Here is a 14,547-nt window from a genome sequence, read left to right as displayed (position 1 = left end):
TGTTTCACAGTCATAGTTTTTCCCTGTTTCATTGTTCTGTTTATTTTGCTACTTTGGACTGCTCACCTGGATTCTGACCCACGCCTGTATTACTGGATTACGCTTTTGTCTTGCCCTGGATGTTATTGTTTGCTGGTGTTTGACCCTGCCTGTCTTGACTGATCTGCTTAATAAAGCCTGCATTTGGATCTTACACGCTTCCCAGAGTCCTCGCCTTACAGAAATACTTCGCCTACCAAAGATCCAGTGGCTTTTGCAACACAGATCACCATGGATGCAGCATCACGCCTCTTCCGCCTTCGTCAAGGTAACCGTTGCATAGAAGAATATGTTGTGGACTTTTGTGAACTGTGTCTTCTGGTAAATTTCAATGATGTGGCGCTTAAGGACATTTTTTGTCATGGATTAAATGAACCCATTCGCTCACAGTTACCTGGGGGGAAAATTCACTGGACTCTGGAAACATATATTGACTTTGCTCTCCGATTGAGTGAAGAGAGGGTCAGAAACATATGCTAGTTTTTTTGAGACTTTAAGCAAAAACTGTCCAAGGAGTGCAGCACTGATGGCTAGGGAGCCTTACTACAAAGAATTCATCCCCAAATCTAGTATGCTTCCTAAAACTGTTCTTGAATAAAGAACACCAGGGACTCTGCAGCTACCCCCCAAAGAGCTTGGAGAGCTATGCCAGGTATTCCAGCTAGAAGAGCCCATCATATCCCAGGTCCAGGCTGTAGAGAGGGCAACTCGAAGTCAGAGTGCAAGCAGGATTTGGTTTAGGCAAAGAGCTGGACGCATAACTGCTTCCAAGCTGAAACAAGCTATAAAGACCAACCCCCAGCAACCATCCAAGAACTTGATCAAGGCCATATGCTACCCAGAAGCATATAGGTTCACCACAGCCGCTACAAGGTATTTAGGGTTTGAAGTAAGGGAAGGCAGAGGTAAGGCTGCGTGTAAACAGTGTTTATTTCCAGAAAAAGAAACACTGACAACAGAGGGTATAATTTGGATAAAAAAGAAGGCTGTATATTAAGTAAACCTTTATTACTGGTGGAATTTTAATTGAAATGTATAGTAACACATTGCTTTGGTGCACGAGCTGATAAGAGAAAAACGCGCAGTGGATTGAGTATGGTATGGACAGCACTGAAGAGTCAACATTAGTTATAGGGTTATAAGACTAGGGTTATGCAGGAGTAGAAGTAAGAATAGGGGTTTAGGGTAATGGCATTTAAATCACTGAATTGGCTCTACACATCCAATACTAAGTAATGATTTCCTTTTCATGTTTTGAATGTGTACTGTGTACAGTTATGGATGCAAACATGAAGCACAAGCCAGAGGAGTGTATGAGAAGCTGATGGCTCGGGAGCATGCAGGCTTCTCCTGTATGGACAGTGGTCTCTGGCTGAACCCCAAGTGGCCATACATGGGGTCCTCCCCTGATGGGATTGTCTCTTGTGACTGTCACGGAACTGGAATCTGCGAGATTAAGGTAATATTACTGTCTCTGTTGTAGTAAAGTCCCTTAATCTTGAGTCTGAGTTGTGTCTCAAGTCCTAAACTAACCAAAAAGCCAGATAATATATTTGTTAATCTATTGTTCATGTCCTTCTCTGTGTGATTTTAGTGTCCACACTCAAGATGAAGCCAATCTGCGCTTGTGTGCTGGGGAAAAGGGCTTCTGCCTCATCAATGATGGGGATAATGTCATGCTGGACCGGACTCATGACTACTACTACCAAGTTCAGGAACAGCTTCACATTGTAGACGCTGAGTACTGTGATTTTGTTGTGTGGAACCACAATGACATTTTTGTTGAAATGATTTTGCCTGATCTTGTACTTTAGGATGATGTTATCCTTAAAGTTGAGTGCTTTTTTTAGAAACTGTATACTTCCATAAATACTGGGACAGCAAGTTACAAACTCATGTGTAACGAAAGGATCCAGGCACTCTAGAAAGTGGGGTGTGTGATATTGCTGTTATATCAATACTGTTGTATGAAACAAGAGTACATTTTGACTATTGTTATGAGTGTGGTCTTTGTGAGTTCTGGCTGTTAATGAAAACATGAAATGCCATTGAGAAGACAGAATTATACATGGTGGTTTATTTACAAGATTAGATTTTTCAACAATTGTTATAATAAGAACATGGTGTGCAATAACAGATTAGAATCCCTTTCATTACATATAATACATGTATCCAGTACAATTGGACTAGTCACTAGCCCTAGTCTCTAGTATGAAAACATATTAACAGACTGATACATGTAGTACTACTCCCTGTCCTCTTACTTATCATCAGAGCCAAGAAACAGGAATCAGGTATTGGACTCTACATGTGTGAGGGCTTAGGTACTGGACTGACTGATTATTATCCCTATCCCTCCCTCCTCCTTACTCCAATGGGACAACAGAATCCGAAAGATTAGACAAGACACAGCAAATAACCCCAATCTTGTCAATCAATGCTAGTGCCTCACCTTGTTTTGTTGTCATGTGCTCTATGGGCATAGCCCTGCTTTGCAGAATCTGATATTTTCTTCTGACTAAACCGATAACTCTCAACATGAATATGCAAATTCGCAATTTTTCTTGTGTCTGCTACCTCATACGCTGACAGCTGTTTTCTCCCCTTGGTAAATGCAGGTATCTGTAGTGAAGCACAGTAAAATCCCACACCATCACCAATATTGAACGCACGGTCTGCTAGGACAATATCTCCAGGTAACAGGTTTTTTAGGAGGCCACTCTCTTTTGTGATCCGTTTATCACTGACTCACCCTCCCCAGGCACAAGATATGTAAGTTACATAGCCTTGGGGTGCAACACCAATCAGAAAGTATGGTGATGCTTGTAGTTTGACCACGTTTGTGCTTGGGCTAGTAAATTAGAGGGCTTCTCAACAAAAACTTCGAAACAGTCAACTATCACAGTAGGGCTGCAACGATTCGTCGATGTTGTCGACAAAAATCGATAATAGAAATAGTCGACAATGAATTTCATTGTCGATGTTGTCGCCAGACATGTTTTTTCCGACCGAGTGAGGCATCTCTCTGCCGAGAGTCGCACATAGGCATTAGCTTCTATGCTGAGCGATAACATACAGAAATGGCGGCGTCCAATGCACTGAATGCAGCAGCTGCGCGTACCAAAACACGCCCGTTTCACACATACTCCGTCTGCAGTGCATATTTTTTTTCCACACCCATGTTAACGGATTACAACGTTCACAATGTACGCGTTCTGTGTGAGCGCAAAACGAGTCCGTGCTGCTTCTGCACCGCATACGTAACGCACACGGACTGTAGACGCAATGCAGACTGAGTATGTGTGAAACAGGCATAAAGTTTGGGAGCATTTTAGCCTGCTACGGCGAATAAAAAGATTACCTGCATGGTTTGTAAAGCAGTCCTTGTGCATCACGGCAGCACCTCTGTGATGCACGAACATTTAAAGAGAAAGCACGTCGGACAGTTGAATGAAACAGAGTTTGGCTGGCCTCGGTAAGATTTAAATAACATGGAAGCCAATACGTTTTGTTTTGGATATACATGTTTGTTTACGGTATTATTGCTGCTGATGTGCCTGCCCCTGGTTTACAGGAAGAAAATGTTTACTTGATTTTAATTTATTTTTTCTTATAAAACAAATGTGCCTGTCCTTTAAAAAGATTATAGAGTTTCTTAATTTATGCATTTATGTCTGTACTGACCGATTACTGTGCCTAAATGGTTTTAGACAGGGCATTTTTATTTACTTTTAGTATGAATTGGCCTATCAGCAGCAAAGTTCAATAAAATATGCATTTTTCATTGAAAATCATTTTCCACATAATTAAAGCAATCTCATGCTAAATTTTAGAAAAATTGAATAATTATCCGATTAGTCGACTAATCGTTTCAATAGTCGGTGACTAGTCGACTATTAAAATAGTCGTTAGTTGCAGCCCTATATCACAGCAACTTTACATCCAAATGCCTGTCTGAATCCCATTGGCATTGTAGCTTGTAGAACATGTCGCTCTGGCCACTCAATTTGAAATTACAACCTTTCATGTATTATGTCAATGACTTTATGCCAAACTCTAGAAGCAATTGGCAGAAAGATCTTGAACCTGAAAGCTAAATCTTTCAGCAGGAGATTTAGTCTCAGCTTCATCAAAACTAAAATGAACTGTTCAAATTTAGACAGCACAGACATAGGACCACAGCTGATGTAGGGTTTGCACAGCTCAAAAATCTGAATCAAAACTAAGAAGTTGGGAAGCCCCGTGTAGAACCTTGTCTTGTCTTCGTTTTTTCAAAGGACTCCTTGTTGAACTGTGTGTCCATTGCTTTGGCTCGAAGATCTCCAAGCTCTGTTTTGTTTGGTCTCTGAACATCCTCCATCTTCTCAATGTCATCCATTGTTAGCTCAGTCTGGCATCCGGCATCTACATAGCTTGCAACATATCAGTGGGGAGCATGATTAGTTAATTCATGAATATGAATTATATGAATTGTTAAGTTATCTTTTTAACAACCTTTTTACAAACATGTAAGTTCTCGGGTCCAATTATACAGACTGATTTTAGTTAATGTGAATTATTGTGAAGTAATCTTTTTTTTTTTTTTTTTTACAACTTTTTACAAACATACAAGTTTTCTGGTCAACATTTGTAACAATGAATAATAATGCTGGTCACCTTGATCATTTAATGTCCCATTCCCAATGATCCCCTCTGATTATGGGTTGTTGTCAGCAGGCTGCTTCGGTTCAGAGCTTTCGGCTGTCTGTGTCAGATCCGGGCTGTTGGAGATCCAACATAGCCTCTGCACATTCTGACCGTCTTTGTTGGGTCTTCCTTGGGCTTCATCCTCTGCTCTCGTTTAAGAGACGCCTCTGATTTGGGTTTAGTTTTTCAGTACCCTAAGTTGACCGTCTACCAACTCAACGTCACCCAAAGCGCTAGTACAGCCTAAAAAGCCCCAATGAAGTTCATATTAGACTACCGGTACCTTAATAATCATTACTAAGTAAATGAGCATTTAATGACAACCTAATGCTATATAAACACAGACACAAAAAACAAGTTGGCTAGCTAACATACCTCCGACGAAGTGGTCGCTGCAGACACGAGCATTAACAGACTATGCTACTCCCGACCGCAGACGACTTTAAAAATACACCTTTTACGGTGTTGTTCTGTGAGCTTTTACATTTCTCAGCTTTATTAGTGACAATCTTTGGTACTCTGTAAAACTCCCTTTTCCTTTTTTCGGTTTGAACGATTGGAGCAGCCGTAAACTACACAAAACATTGGCATTATTTCAGACGGCACTGGCAGATCCTCAGCTATTTCACTTCCTGCCCTCCATCTGAATTCCGCGCTCTCGCGATACAGCAGCGTGAAGTCACGTGAAACCAACCTATTGGTAAATTCAAGCTAAACAAAGGTAAATGAATGAAATAAAAGCAAACAGAGAAAGTGAAAAATACAAATACACAAATAAAACCAAAGTATAGGAGGAGGTTCCAACTTAATTGAGTCTAAGCAGAATGTGAGAGCAAGACCTTACAGAAATTTATTTTTATATAAAATATAAAAAAAAAAACATAAAAAAGGAATAATCTGAAAAAAAAAGCCTTGTGCATTACAGGGAATTATATTTAGGGATTTTTACAGTTGATTTGATACCTTTATCTCAAACTGTGTCAGAGATGAATGAATTTGAAGTGGGTACAGTATATTAAACATACCAAAATACAGTTTCAGTACTGTATATAAAAACAAAGGATTATTCTGAAAAAAAAAAAAACAAGCCTTGCCTAATCGAATGAGATAAAGATGTGTTATTTTAGTGTTCCATTTTTTTTTTTTGCAGAACAAGTTTGTTGAGCTTCAAAAAATAGAAAGTTGCTGTAAGAAAAGAGCTAAAGCATTGAAAATCCCCATTCCCGCCATCAGGGCAATAATTAAGAAGTTCCAATCAACTAAAGATGTTACAAATCTGCCTAGAAGAGGATGTGCCTATATCATCCTAATACACGATAAGGAGGAGAGTTTGAGTGGCCAAAGACTCTCCAAGGATCACAGTTGGAGAATTGCAGAGAATTGTTGAGTCTTGGGTTCAGAAAGCCTAAAAAAAAAAAAGATAAAACAGCCCCTACATCACCACATGTTGTTCAAGAGGGTTTCAAGAACAAATCCTCCTGGCTTTCCCAAAAACAATCTCCAGTGTATTCACTTGTCAGACATGATTGGAGCTTCAAACAGGACTGGCTTCTATGGTCAGATGGAACTAAAAATGTGCTTTTTTTGCAGCTAACCCTCCAGATGATTTTGGTGCAGACAGGGATAAAAAAGTATCCCATGCCCCCAATTAAAAATAATGCTGGGTCTTTAATGTTGTGGACCTATTTTTCTGTAGACCCTGTACATCTTGTTTAGACACAGTACTTCATGAATTCTATCAAATACCAGCAAATAAAAAAACAAAACCTGACGGCCTCTGTTAGAAATCTTATAATGGGCCATGGTTGCATCTTCCAGCAGGATGATGATTCAAAACAAACATTAAAATCAACACAAAAATTGTGTCACTAAGCACAGAATTAAGCTTCTACCATGGCTGTCCCATTTCCCTGACCTGGGGCCGGATTCACGAATATCTTCTTAAGAAATTAATTAAGAAATTTCTTAAGATAAATTCTAAGAAGTACGTAAGAATGTTCTTAAGTGCAATTCTTGAAAAAATCTTAAGATATTCTCAAATATGTTCTTAAGAACATCTTAATTTCTTTCTTAAGAAAAAAAAAAAGATACATCTACCTGAGTGAATACATGGCTGGAGACGCATTTATAAACACTTCAACGTCTTTTTTGCGGTTTCTGCAGATTATCCTAGTCATCATAAGCACGCACATTTTCGTCACGACCGTGTCTGGCGCTCGGCTTCATGTTTTTAATGCGCCGTGTTTTTGAACCGTCACTTTTAAAGGGTCTGTCTTAAGCTTTGGCGAACAGTTTATTCACTTTTGTGTTGTATTTTGTTGCCTCGTCTGAATGAACGCTTCCGTTATGTGTGTGCGCTGCTACAGCAAACGCGTCCTGCACATGCGCTAAATACGGCCAAAGATTATGTCGTATTTTTTTTTTTTAAATCTCCCTATCTGACTCGATTTTGTCGAGTTGCTACTAAGTTTTGATGACGGCAAAAAGTAGGGTCATACTCAGGCTAATCATGAAAGATAATTGTTTACATTATCAGTCATTGCTGTCACTTCAGCGAACTCGTGCTCATCTCTAATAATAGTCCTAATATGTTTTAGATATGTAGCTAGTAGTGTTGCAATGCTTTAATATAACAGTTAATTTGAAATAACCCAATCAATCAATTAAATAATTATTACTATTTGGGATTTAAGACAAGTCTCGGGCTATCCTAACTTTAAGAAGTTATTTACGGTGGTTTTTAAGAAGATTCTTTTCAAGAATTAGAATTTTCCTCATTTATGTCTTAAGAACAATCTTAAGTAAAAAGATGATTTTTTTGGGAATACAAAATATTCTTAACTTTTTTCTTATTTTAAAAAATAAGAAGAAAATGGCAGTTAAGAAGAAATTTCTTCTTAAGAATGTTTCGTGAATCCGGCCCCAGAACCTTGTATAAAAACTGAAGAGAAGCACCACCAACATGAAGCTGGGAAGAGAGAAATTCTGGAGAATCTATAGATTCTGTTTGAAGAAATGGCATCTGATCTCTTGTCAGGTGTTCTCCAAACTCAGACATTGTTAGAGAAAACTCAGAACTGTATCTTAGGAAAATGACGTTGCTATAATTGGGTGCCAATAATAGTGGCCAATGTGAACTAGAGAAAATATTTATTTCCAAGTGAGATTTCATCCTTTGGTTCTATTGATTACTTCAATGACAGGTTAGAATTTTGTGAATTTTTTTAATGAAAGATCAAAAGGATAAATTATGCAGATTTATTTTCACATCCACTTTTGCTTATATTTACCAAGGGTGACAATATTAGTAATAAAAATCTGACCAGCCCACATTAAAGAAAATAGTCCGGCCCCTGTGGCATTAGCCAGAATGCCATGCCTATATCCAGCTGGAATTCAAACGTCCCCCCACCCCCCCTCTCAAATACACTCCCCAGATTTTGTACCTCCCCCTGCCCCCTAAATAGGCCTATGTATATATATATATATATATATATATATATATATATATATATATATATATATATATATATATATATATATTTCAATGTTCAATATTACAACTGTCTGTAGTACATGTTTTCTAACACTAGTCAGAAGCAATGCTCCTAATTTCACTTTATGATGAAAAATACAAAGACAATAAAGACTTTTAATTCAATTCCATTTAAAAGCTTTATTTAGTTGGCTTTCAACTATTAAAGCTAAAATTATTTTTCTTATGCAAATACATCAGTTGACCACAAATGTTGTTAATAAAATATAAAAAGTAAAGATAATGTATTAATAAAAAAGTAACATTTAATAATGACTCAAAGCAAAATGATCATTAACTACTTAAAGTAAAAGTGAAAACTAATGAGACTAATCTCTCTCCTTCTGATTTACCAGTAGTGATGAGTATTTATATACAGTACATGCCAGACCAGTATGTGTAAATCTGCTAGAGATATTCTGCATGACTGTGTATAACAGATGATTGAATAAAATTCTTCTTATGTGCAGTGCAATGATATGGTTATTTTCCAGGGTGAATCCTCTCATGTGTTTTCAGATATGATGACTGACTAAATCTCTTGTTGCAGTGTGAGCATTTATAAGGTTTCTCTCCAGTGTGGATCATCTCATGTATTTTCAAATGTCCTGACTGATGAAATCTCTTGTTGCAGTGTGAACACTCATAAGGTTTCTCTCCAGTGTGGATCCTCTCATGTCTTTTTAGACATGCTGATTGATTAAATCTCTTGTTGCAGTGTGAACACTCATAAGGTTTCTCTCCAGTGTGGATCCTCTCATGTACTTTCAAATGTACTGACTGACGAAATCTCTTGTTGCAGTGTGAACACTCATAAGGTTTCTCTCCATTGTGGATCCTCTCATGTATTTTCAGAGATGCTGACTGATTAAATCTCTTGTTGCAGTGTGAACACTCAAAAGGTTTCTCTCCAGTGTGGCTCCTCTCATGTGTTTTCAAATTTACTGACGAAATCTCTTGTTGCAGTGTGAACACATTAGGTTTCTCTCCAGTGTGGATCCTCTCATGTATTTTCAGAGATGCTGAATAACTAAATCTCTTTTTGCAGTGTGAACACTTATAAGGTTTCTCTCCAGTGTGGCTCCTCTCATGTCTTTTTAGACATGCCGATTGATTAAATCTCTTGTTGCAATGTAAACACTCATAAGGTTTCTCTCCAGTGTGAATCCTCTTGTGTATTTTCAAATGTACTGACTGACTAAATCTCTTTTTGCAGTGTGAGCATTTATAAGGTTTCTCTCCAGTGTGGTTCATCTCATGTGTTTTCAAACGTACTGACCGACTAAATCTCTTGTTGCAATGTAAACACTCATAAGGTTTCTCTCCAGTGTGGATCCTCTCGTGTATTTTCAGGTCTCCTGACCGACTAAATTTCTTGTTGCAGTGTGAACACTTATAAGAATTCTCCCCAGTGTGGATCAACTTATGCAGTTTTAAATAAGTTACTGAAGTAGAAATCTTTTCACACTTATAACACATGGATTCTCTCACACCAGTATTTATATTCTCATATACTTGCAAACTTTGTAGATGCCAAAAATTCTTACCACACAAATGGCATGAATGTGGCTTCACCTTTGTATGAACTTTCAAGTGATTTCTCAGACCTGAAGCTGCTAAATACACTTTACCACATTGATCACATGTGTGCTTCTCTCTAGTGTGGATGTTCATGTGCTCCTTAAGGCTTGATGAGCGTGAAAAACTCTTCCCACATTGATCACAAGCAAATGTTTTTTCTTCAGTATGAATTTTCATGTGGCGCTCAAGATCTGTTTTTCTTTTGAAACTCTTTCCACACTGAGTGCAGGTGGGACATTTCTCTGCTCTTCTTTTCTTTAAATCTTTCTGTTTGGCTTGAGAGCAACTCAAAGGTCTTTCTCCAGTTTTGAAATGATTTTTCTCCTCAACTTGACTTGATTCTTCATTCTCCTCTTTTTCTTTAATCAACTCTGAAATAAAAGTAAGAAGGGTTAATTTTCAGTAACTTGTTATAAGATGAAAAACATGAAAAACAAACATTTGAGAGTAGTGCCAATAAGTCCTACAGATGGTGGCGCCAGAAGCAGATTGGTAGAAATGGTGTGTGGGAAATCAATAACAAAGATAATTTAAAAGGGCATATGATGCGGTTTCCTTTGGAGTGTTACAAGCTGTTTGTGCATTAGATAAGATTTGTGAAGCTGCAAAGCTTAAAGTCTCAAAACCAAAGAGATATTTATTATAAAAGTTGAAGGTCCCATATTGTCAAAATCTAAATTTTCTGGCTTTTTTCATGATAACTGAGGTCTAGGGGCTATGTAACTACCATATAAGTTTCAAAACATTAAATCCACAGTAAACTGCACACAGCCTGCTTAAAGTAGCTGTTCCTTTTCACAAGACGCAGTGACTTCTGTAAAAATGTGACGTCCGATCTACTCAGTCACCACCTTTAGTCACCACCTTTAGTCACCACCTCGAATACCAACCACCGTCCCACCCTCCTTTTGTCAAACCCCGACAACATTGCATCCATTTCATTGCTAAGCAACAACAACACAAAAACAAGTATGAAAACCTTGTTCAGTCTATAGATGTCAAAACTACATCATTGCACAGACTTTCGAACAACGACCAGTGTTACGTCAACTTCAGCCTCTTTCACACAGCCATTCCGGAAAATACACGGATAATGTGTTCTAGAGTCCTGCGCAGGACTGTTTTCTTTATCCCGCTCCCGCCGGAGTGTGTTACACTCCCGCCCGCTCCCGCAATATGTATTTCCACTCCCCCAATATGTATTTCCACTCCCCCCTGCACCCGCAAAACTCTGAGAATTTATTCCCGCACGATAATAGAGATGCATTGATTTTGTGTCTTCTCCCGTCCCGCAGGGGGAAAAAAGTATTTGTATTGCTATTATTCAAGAGATTCATGTTTTTTTCTTTCCCTGGCCTGCAGGTATTCTGACACACTGTTAGGGAAGATGAAGAGTAGCCTGGGCTACCGTGCATTTCTTTAGACTTCAAGTACTTAGATTTTGGCTATTGGAGTATTCCGTAGGCTTGATTGGTCCTGGTGTAAATGTGCAGAAAGCATGTCTGAAAATAGCTAGCCTATGAGAACACAGAAAGACAAAACACACAATACATTTGAATATAATTTCGTTTTTTATCAAAAATGTTGCACCATCACACGGCACAAAAGTAGACTGCTTTGCAAAAAAATACAATGATAAACTACATGAAAACAGCAGTTTTGCAATTATTAACCAAAGCCAGATGTCACAGGTATTCTGTTTGAAAAAATGCAAATAAGAATAAAAACATTCAGACTTAGGCAGCCTGCTCAATAACACTGTCTTCAACACGCCTCTTGACCTACTGTAATTAACTGTAGTTAACAAATTCACTTAACAAATGAATCACTTTGCAATTCTATGTTTTATTAAAAAATTTCGTGAGGAGCTGTACATATAATTACCAAAGCCAATTTACCATCAGCAATCAAATTCCCTATCCAAGCACTACAAGAGAATCCCTTTAAATAGCCAAGCAATCTTACCTTCATCATCTCTAGTTTTCAGCATTGGCAATCCAAATCGCCGCAAATATGTCCGAGATTGAATTGTCCTCCGGGGATTATTCCACGAATACCGAGGATCCTGCAGCACCTCCAGCCACCGTCCAAGTCGCCACTCATACCACCAGCGGTCCGCAGGATCCAACAACCAAGCCCGTGGCTGCATCGCGGCCTCTCGCGCAGCCGCTGCTTACACTCCAAGACGCCAGATCACGCCATCTCCACCACCTTCCGGGCGTCAGGCATCTTCCCCAGAGTCCTCTTACGCTACAGCCCTCTCCTCCGCCCCAGCCAAGGGGAAATGGACCATAGCTGGGCTCCGCAAGACGCTCGCCAGCTCTGGCATCGTCCTCCCACGCCGTTCCTCCAAAGCGGATCTCCTCGGCCTCTACGCATCTCTCCACAGGGCCACAGGGCCCCCTACTCTACGCCAGGACTCAGCAAAAAGCCATCACAGAGCTTGGGCCACGCCCCAAACGCCGCAGTCGCCAGCCACTGCCCTCCTTCTTGATCTTCCAAGCGGAAGCTCGCTGCTCATGCCGGCGGAGAACAGGCCATCGCCTCTATAAGCCGCCGCGGTAGCACGAGCTCGCCCACACCGGCGGCCCCACCATTCTCTTAACTCCCTTCCCCTCCCATGGCCCGCAGCACCGCCGTCCAATCATAACACAAGTGTTCCCCTGCTCATGGCACAAGCACCGGTGACCCCCATACCCCCTCTCTTCCCTTCTCTTTTCTCTGCCCCAGGAGCCATCCCTAGCATGAGCCTGCCTTCAATCTTACAGGCTCCGATGCCCACCATTCCCCCTCTCTTCTCTTCTTTTTTTCTCCGCCCCAGGAGCCGTCCCCAGCGCAAGCCCGCCTCCAATCTCGCAGACTCCGTTGCCCGCCATTCCCCCTCTCTTTCCTCTTTTTTCCGTCCCAGGAGACGGCCGCAGCGCAGACTTACCTCCACTTACAGTCCCGGTAGCCCCCTTTCCTCCTCCTCAGACCCACTCTTCCTTCTCATTAGCCTCAGCTATGCCCCTTCCAGCCTCTCCAAATGCTCTAGCGCAGGAACCTCCCCCGGTACCCAACTCCATCAGAACCCGGATTCTGGCAGAAATTCAGATCGCTGGCACCAGAGGCGGATCCGCCCCCAACCCCAGTTCCTCCTTATTCAGAACTGATATTCCTGTAAACCACCCTCTGAGACCCCTCCTCGAAGCCTCCATCAATTCCATTCTCCAAGCTGTCTCCCCTAGGACTCTCCAATCCTACCTTACAGCATGGAAATGTTTTAAACATTTCCCCTCCGTCTATAGTTTGCCTTTGCCTGATTTTTCCCTGCTTATTTATCTCTCATCTCAACTCCAATAAAAACCTCCAAGCCAGCTCCAATAAAGGATACCTAAGCGGAATCCAGTTTTTCCACAAACTGTTATATGGCTCGCCTTCATCCCATATAACCAATTCGCAGACCTCCCTTCTCATCAAAGGTATCCAAATAACCCAGCCCAACCGCCCAGACCCAAGACAACCTATCACCTTAAAAATTTTGACCAACTGCATCTCCACCCTCCGTAAAGGTTACCATTCCATCCTCACTGCCCGCACATTAGAAGCCATGTTTATCCTGGCTTTCTTCGGTTTCCTCAGATGCTCTGAGCTCGCCATTACATCTGGTTTAAACCCACCCATCCACCCAACTATCTCCGATCTAGCAGTGCTAGACGGTGAAACCATCTCTTACTTCATAAAACAAAGTAAGACAGACCAAACAAAGAAAGGCCACTTCATCTATATTTCAAACCTTCAATCACCCCTCCAACCATTTCAAACCCTCCTAGCCTTCCTCCAGCTCAGGAAATCCCAATCCAAACTCCCTTCTGACCCTTATTATGTGAGTATAGGAGAACATAAGTCTAAGTGGACATCCATGACATGTGGAGTCCCACAAGGCTCAATTCTAGCGCCGCTGTTGTTCAGCCTGTATATGCTCCCACTAAGTCAAATAATGAGAAACAACCAAATAGCATATCACAGCTATGCAGATGATACCCAGATTTACCTAGCCTTATCGCCAAATGACTACAGCCCCATTGACTCTCTCTGCCAATGCATTGATGAAATTAACAGTTGGATGTGCCAAAACTTTTTACAGTTAAACAAGGAGAAAACGGAAGTCATAGCATTTGGAAACAAAGATAAAGTCCATAAGGTAAATGCGTACCTTGACGCTAGGGGTCAAAAAACAAAAAATCAAGTCAAGAATCTGGGTGTGATTCTGGAGTCAGACCTCAGTTTCAGTAGCCATGTCAAAGCAGTAACTAAATCAGCATACTACCATCTCAAAAACATTGCAAGAATTAGATGTTTTGTTTCCCGTCAAGACTTGGAGAAACTTGTTCATGCCTTTATCAGCAGCAGGGTGGACTACTTTAATGGTCTCCTCACCGGCCTTCCCAAGAAGACCATTAGACAGCTGCAGCTCATACAGAACGCTGCTGCCAGGATTCTTGACTAGAACCAAAAAATCAGAGCATATTACACCAGTCCTCAGGTCCCCACACTGGCTTCCAGTTATGTTTAGGATAGATTTTAAAGTACTTTTACTTGTTTATAAAGCACTCAATGACCTAGGACCTACATAAATTGCAGATATGCTCACTGAATATAAACCTAACAGACAACTCAGATCACTAGGATCGAGTCAGTTAGTAATATCAAGGGTTCACACAAAA

The 14,547-nt window shown here is 40.5% G+C and overlaps 2 protein-coding genes across 2 annotated transcripts in view; one reads left to right on the top strand and one right to left on the bottom strand.

The window, feature by feature from the left end:
- The window catches only part of LOC141339661 (uncharacterized), a 353,139-nt gene that overhangs the window by 104,281 nt on the left and 234,311 nt on the right, over positions 1-14,547 (top strand). The window lies entirely within an intron of this gene.
- The window catches only part of LOC141342705 (uncharacterized), a 32,769-nt gene continuing 26,965 nt past the window's right edge, over positions 8,744-14,547 (bottom strand). Inside the window, exons 3-5 of the mRNA XM_073847214.1 lie at positions 9,887-9,980; positions 9,460-9,634; positions 8,744-9,216 (exon numbers count right to left, since the gene is read on the bottom strand). Coding sequence (XP_073703315.1) covers positions 8,744-9,216; positions 9,460-9,634; positions 9,887-9,980 — 742 coding nt within the window. The remainder of the gene's footprint in view (positions 9,217-9,459; positions 9,635-9,886; positions 9,981-14,547) is intronic.

This window comes from Garra rufa, chromosome 1 (assembly GCF_049309525.1).
Source record: "Garra rufa chromosome 1, GarRuf1.0, whole genome shotgun sequence".
Lineage (NCBI taxonomy): Eukaryota > Metazoa > Chordata > Actinopteri > Cypriniformes > Cyprinidae > Garra > Garra rufa.
The sequence above is the reverse complement of the archived record's forward strand: the minus strand, read 5'-3'. Positions and strand labels throughout refer to the sequence as shown.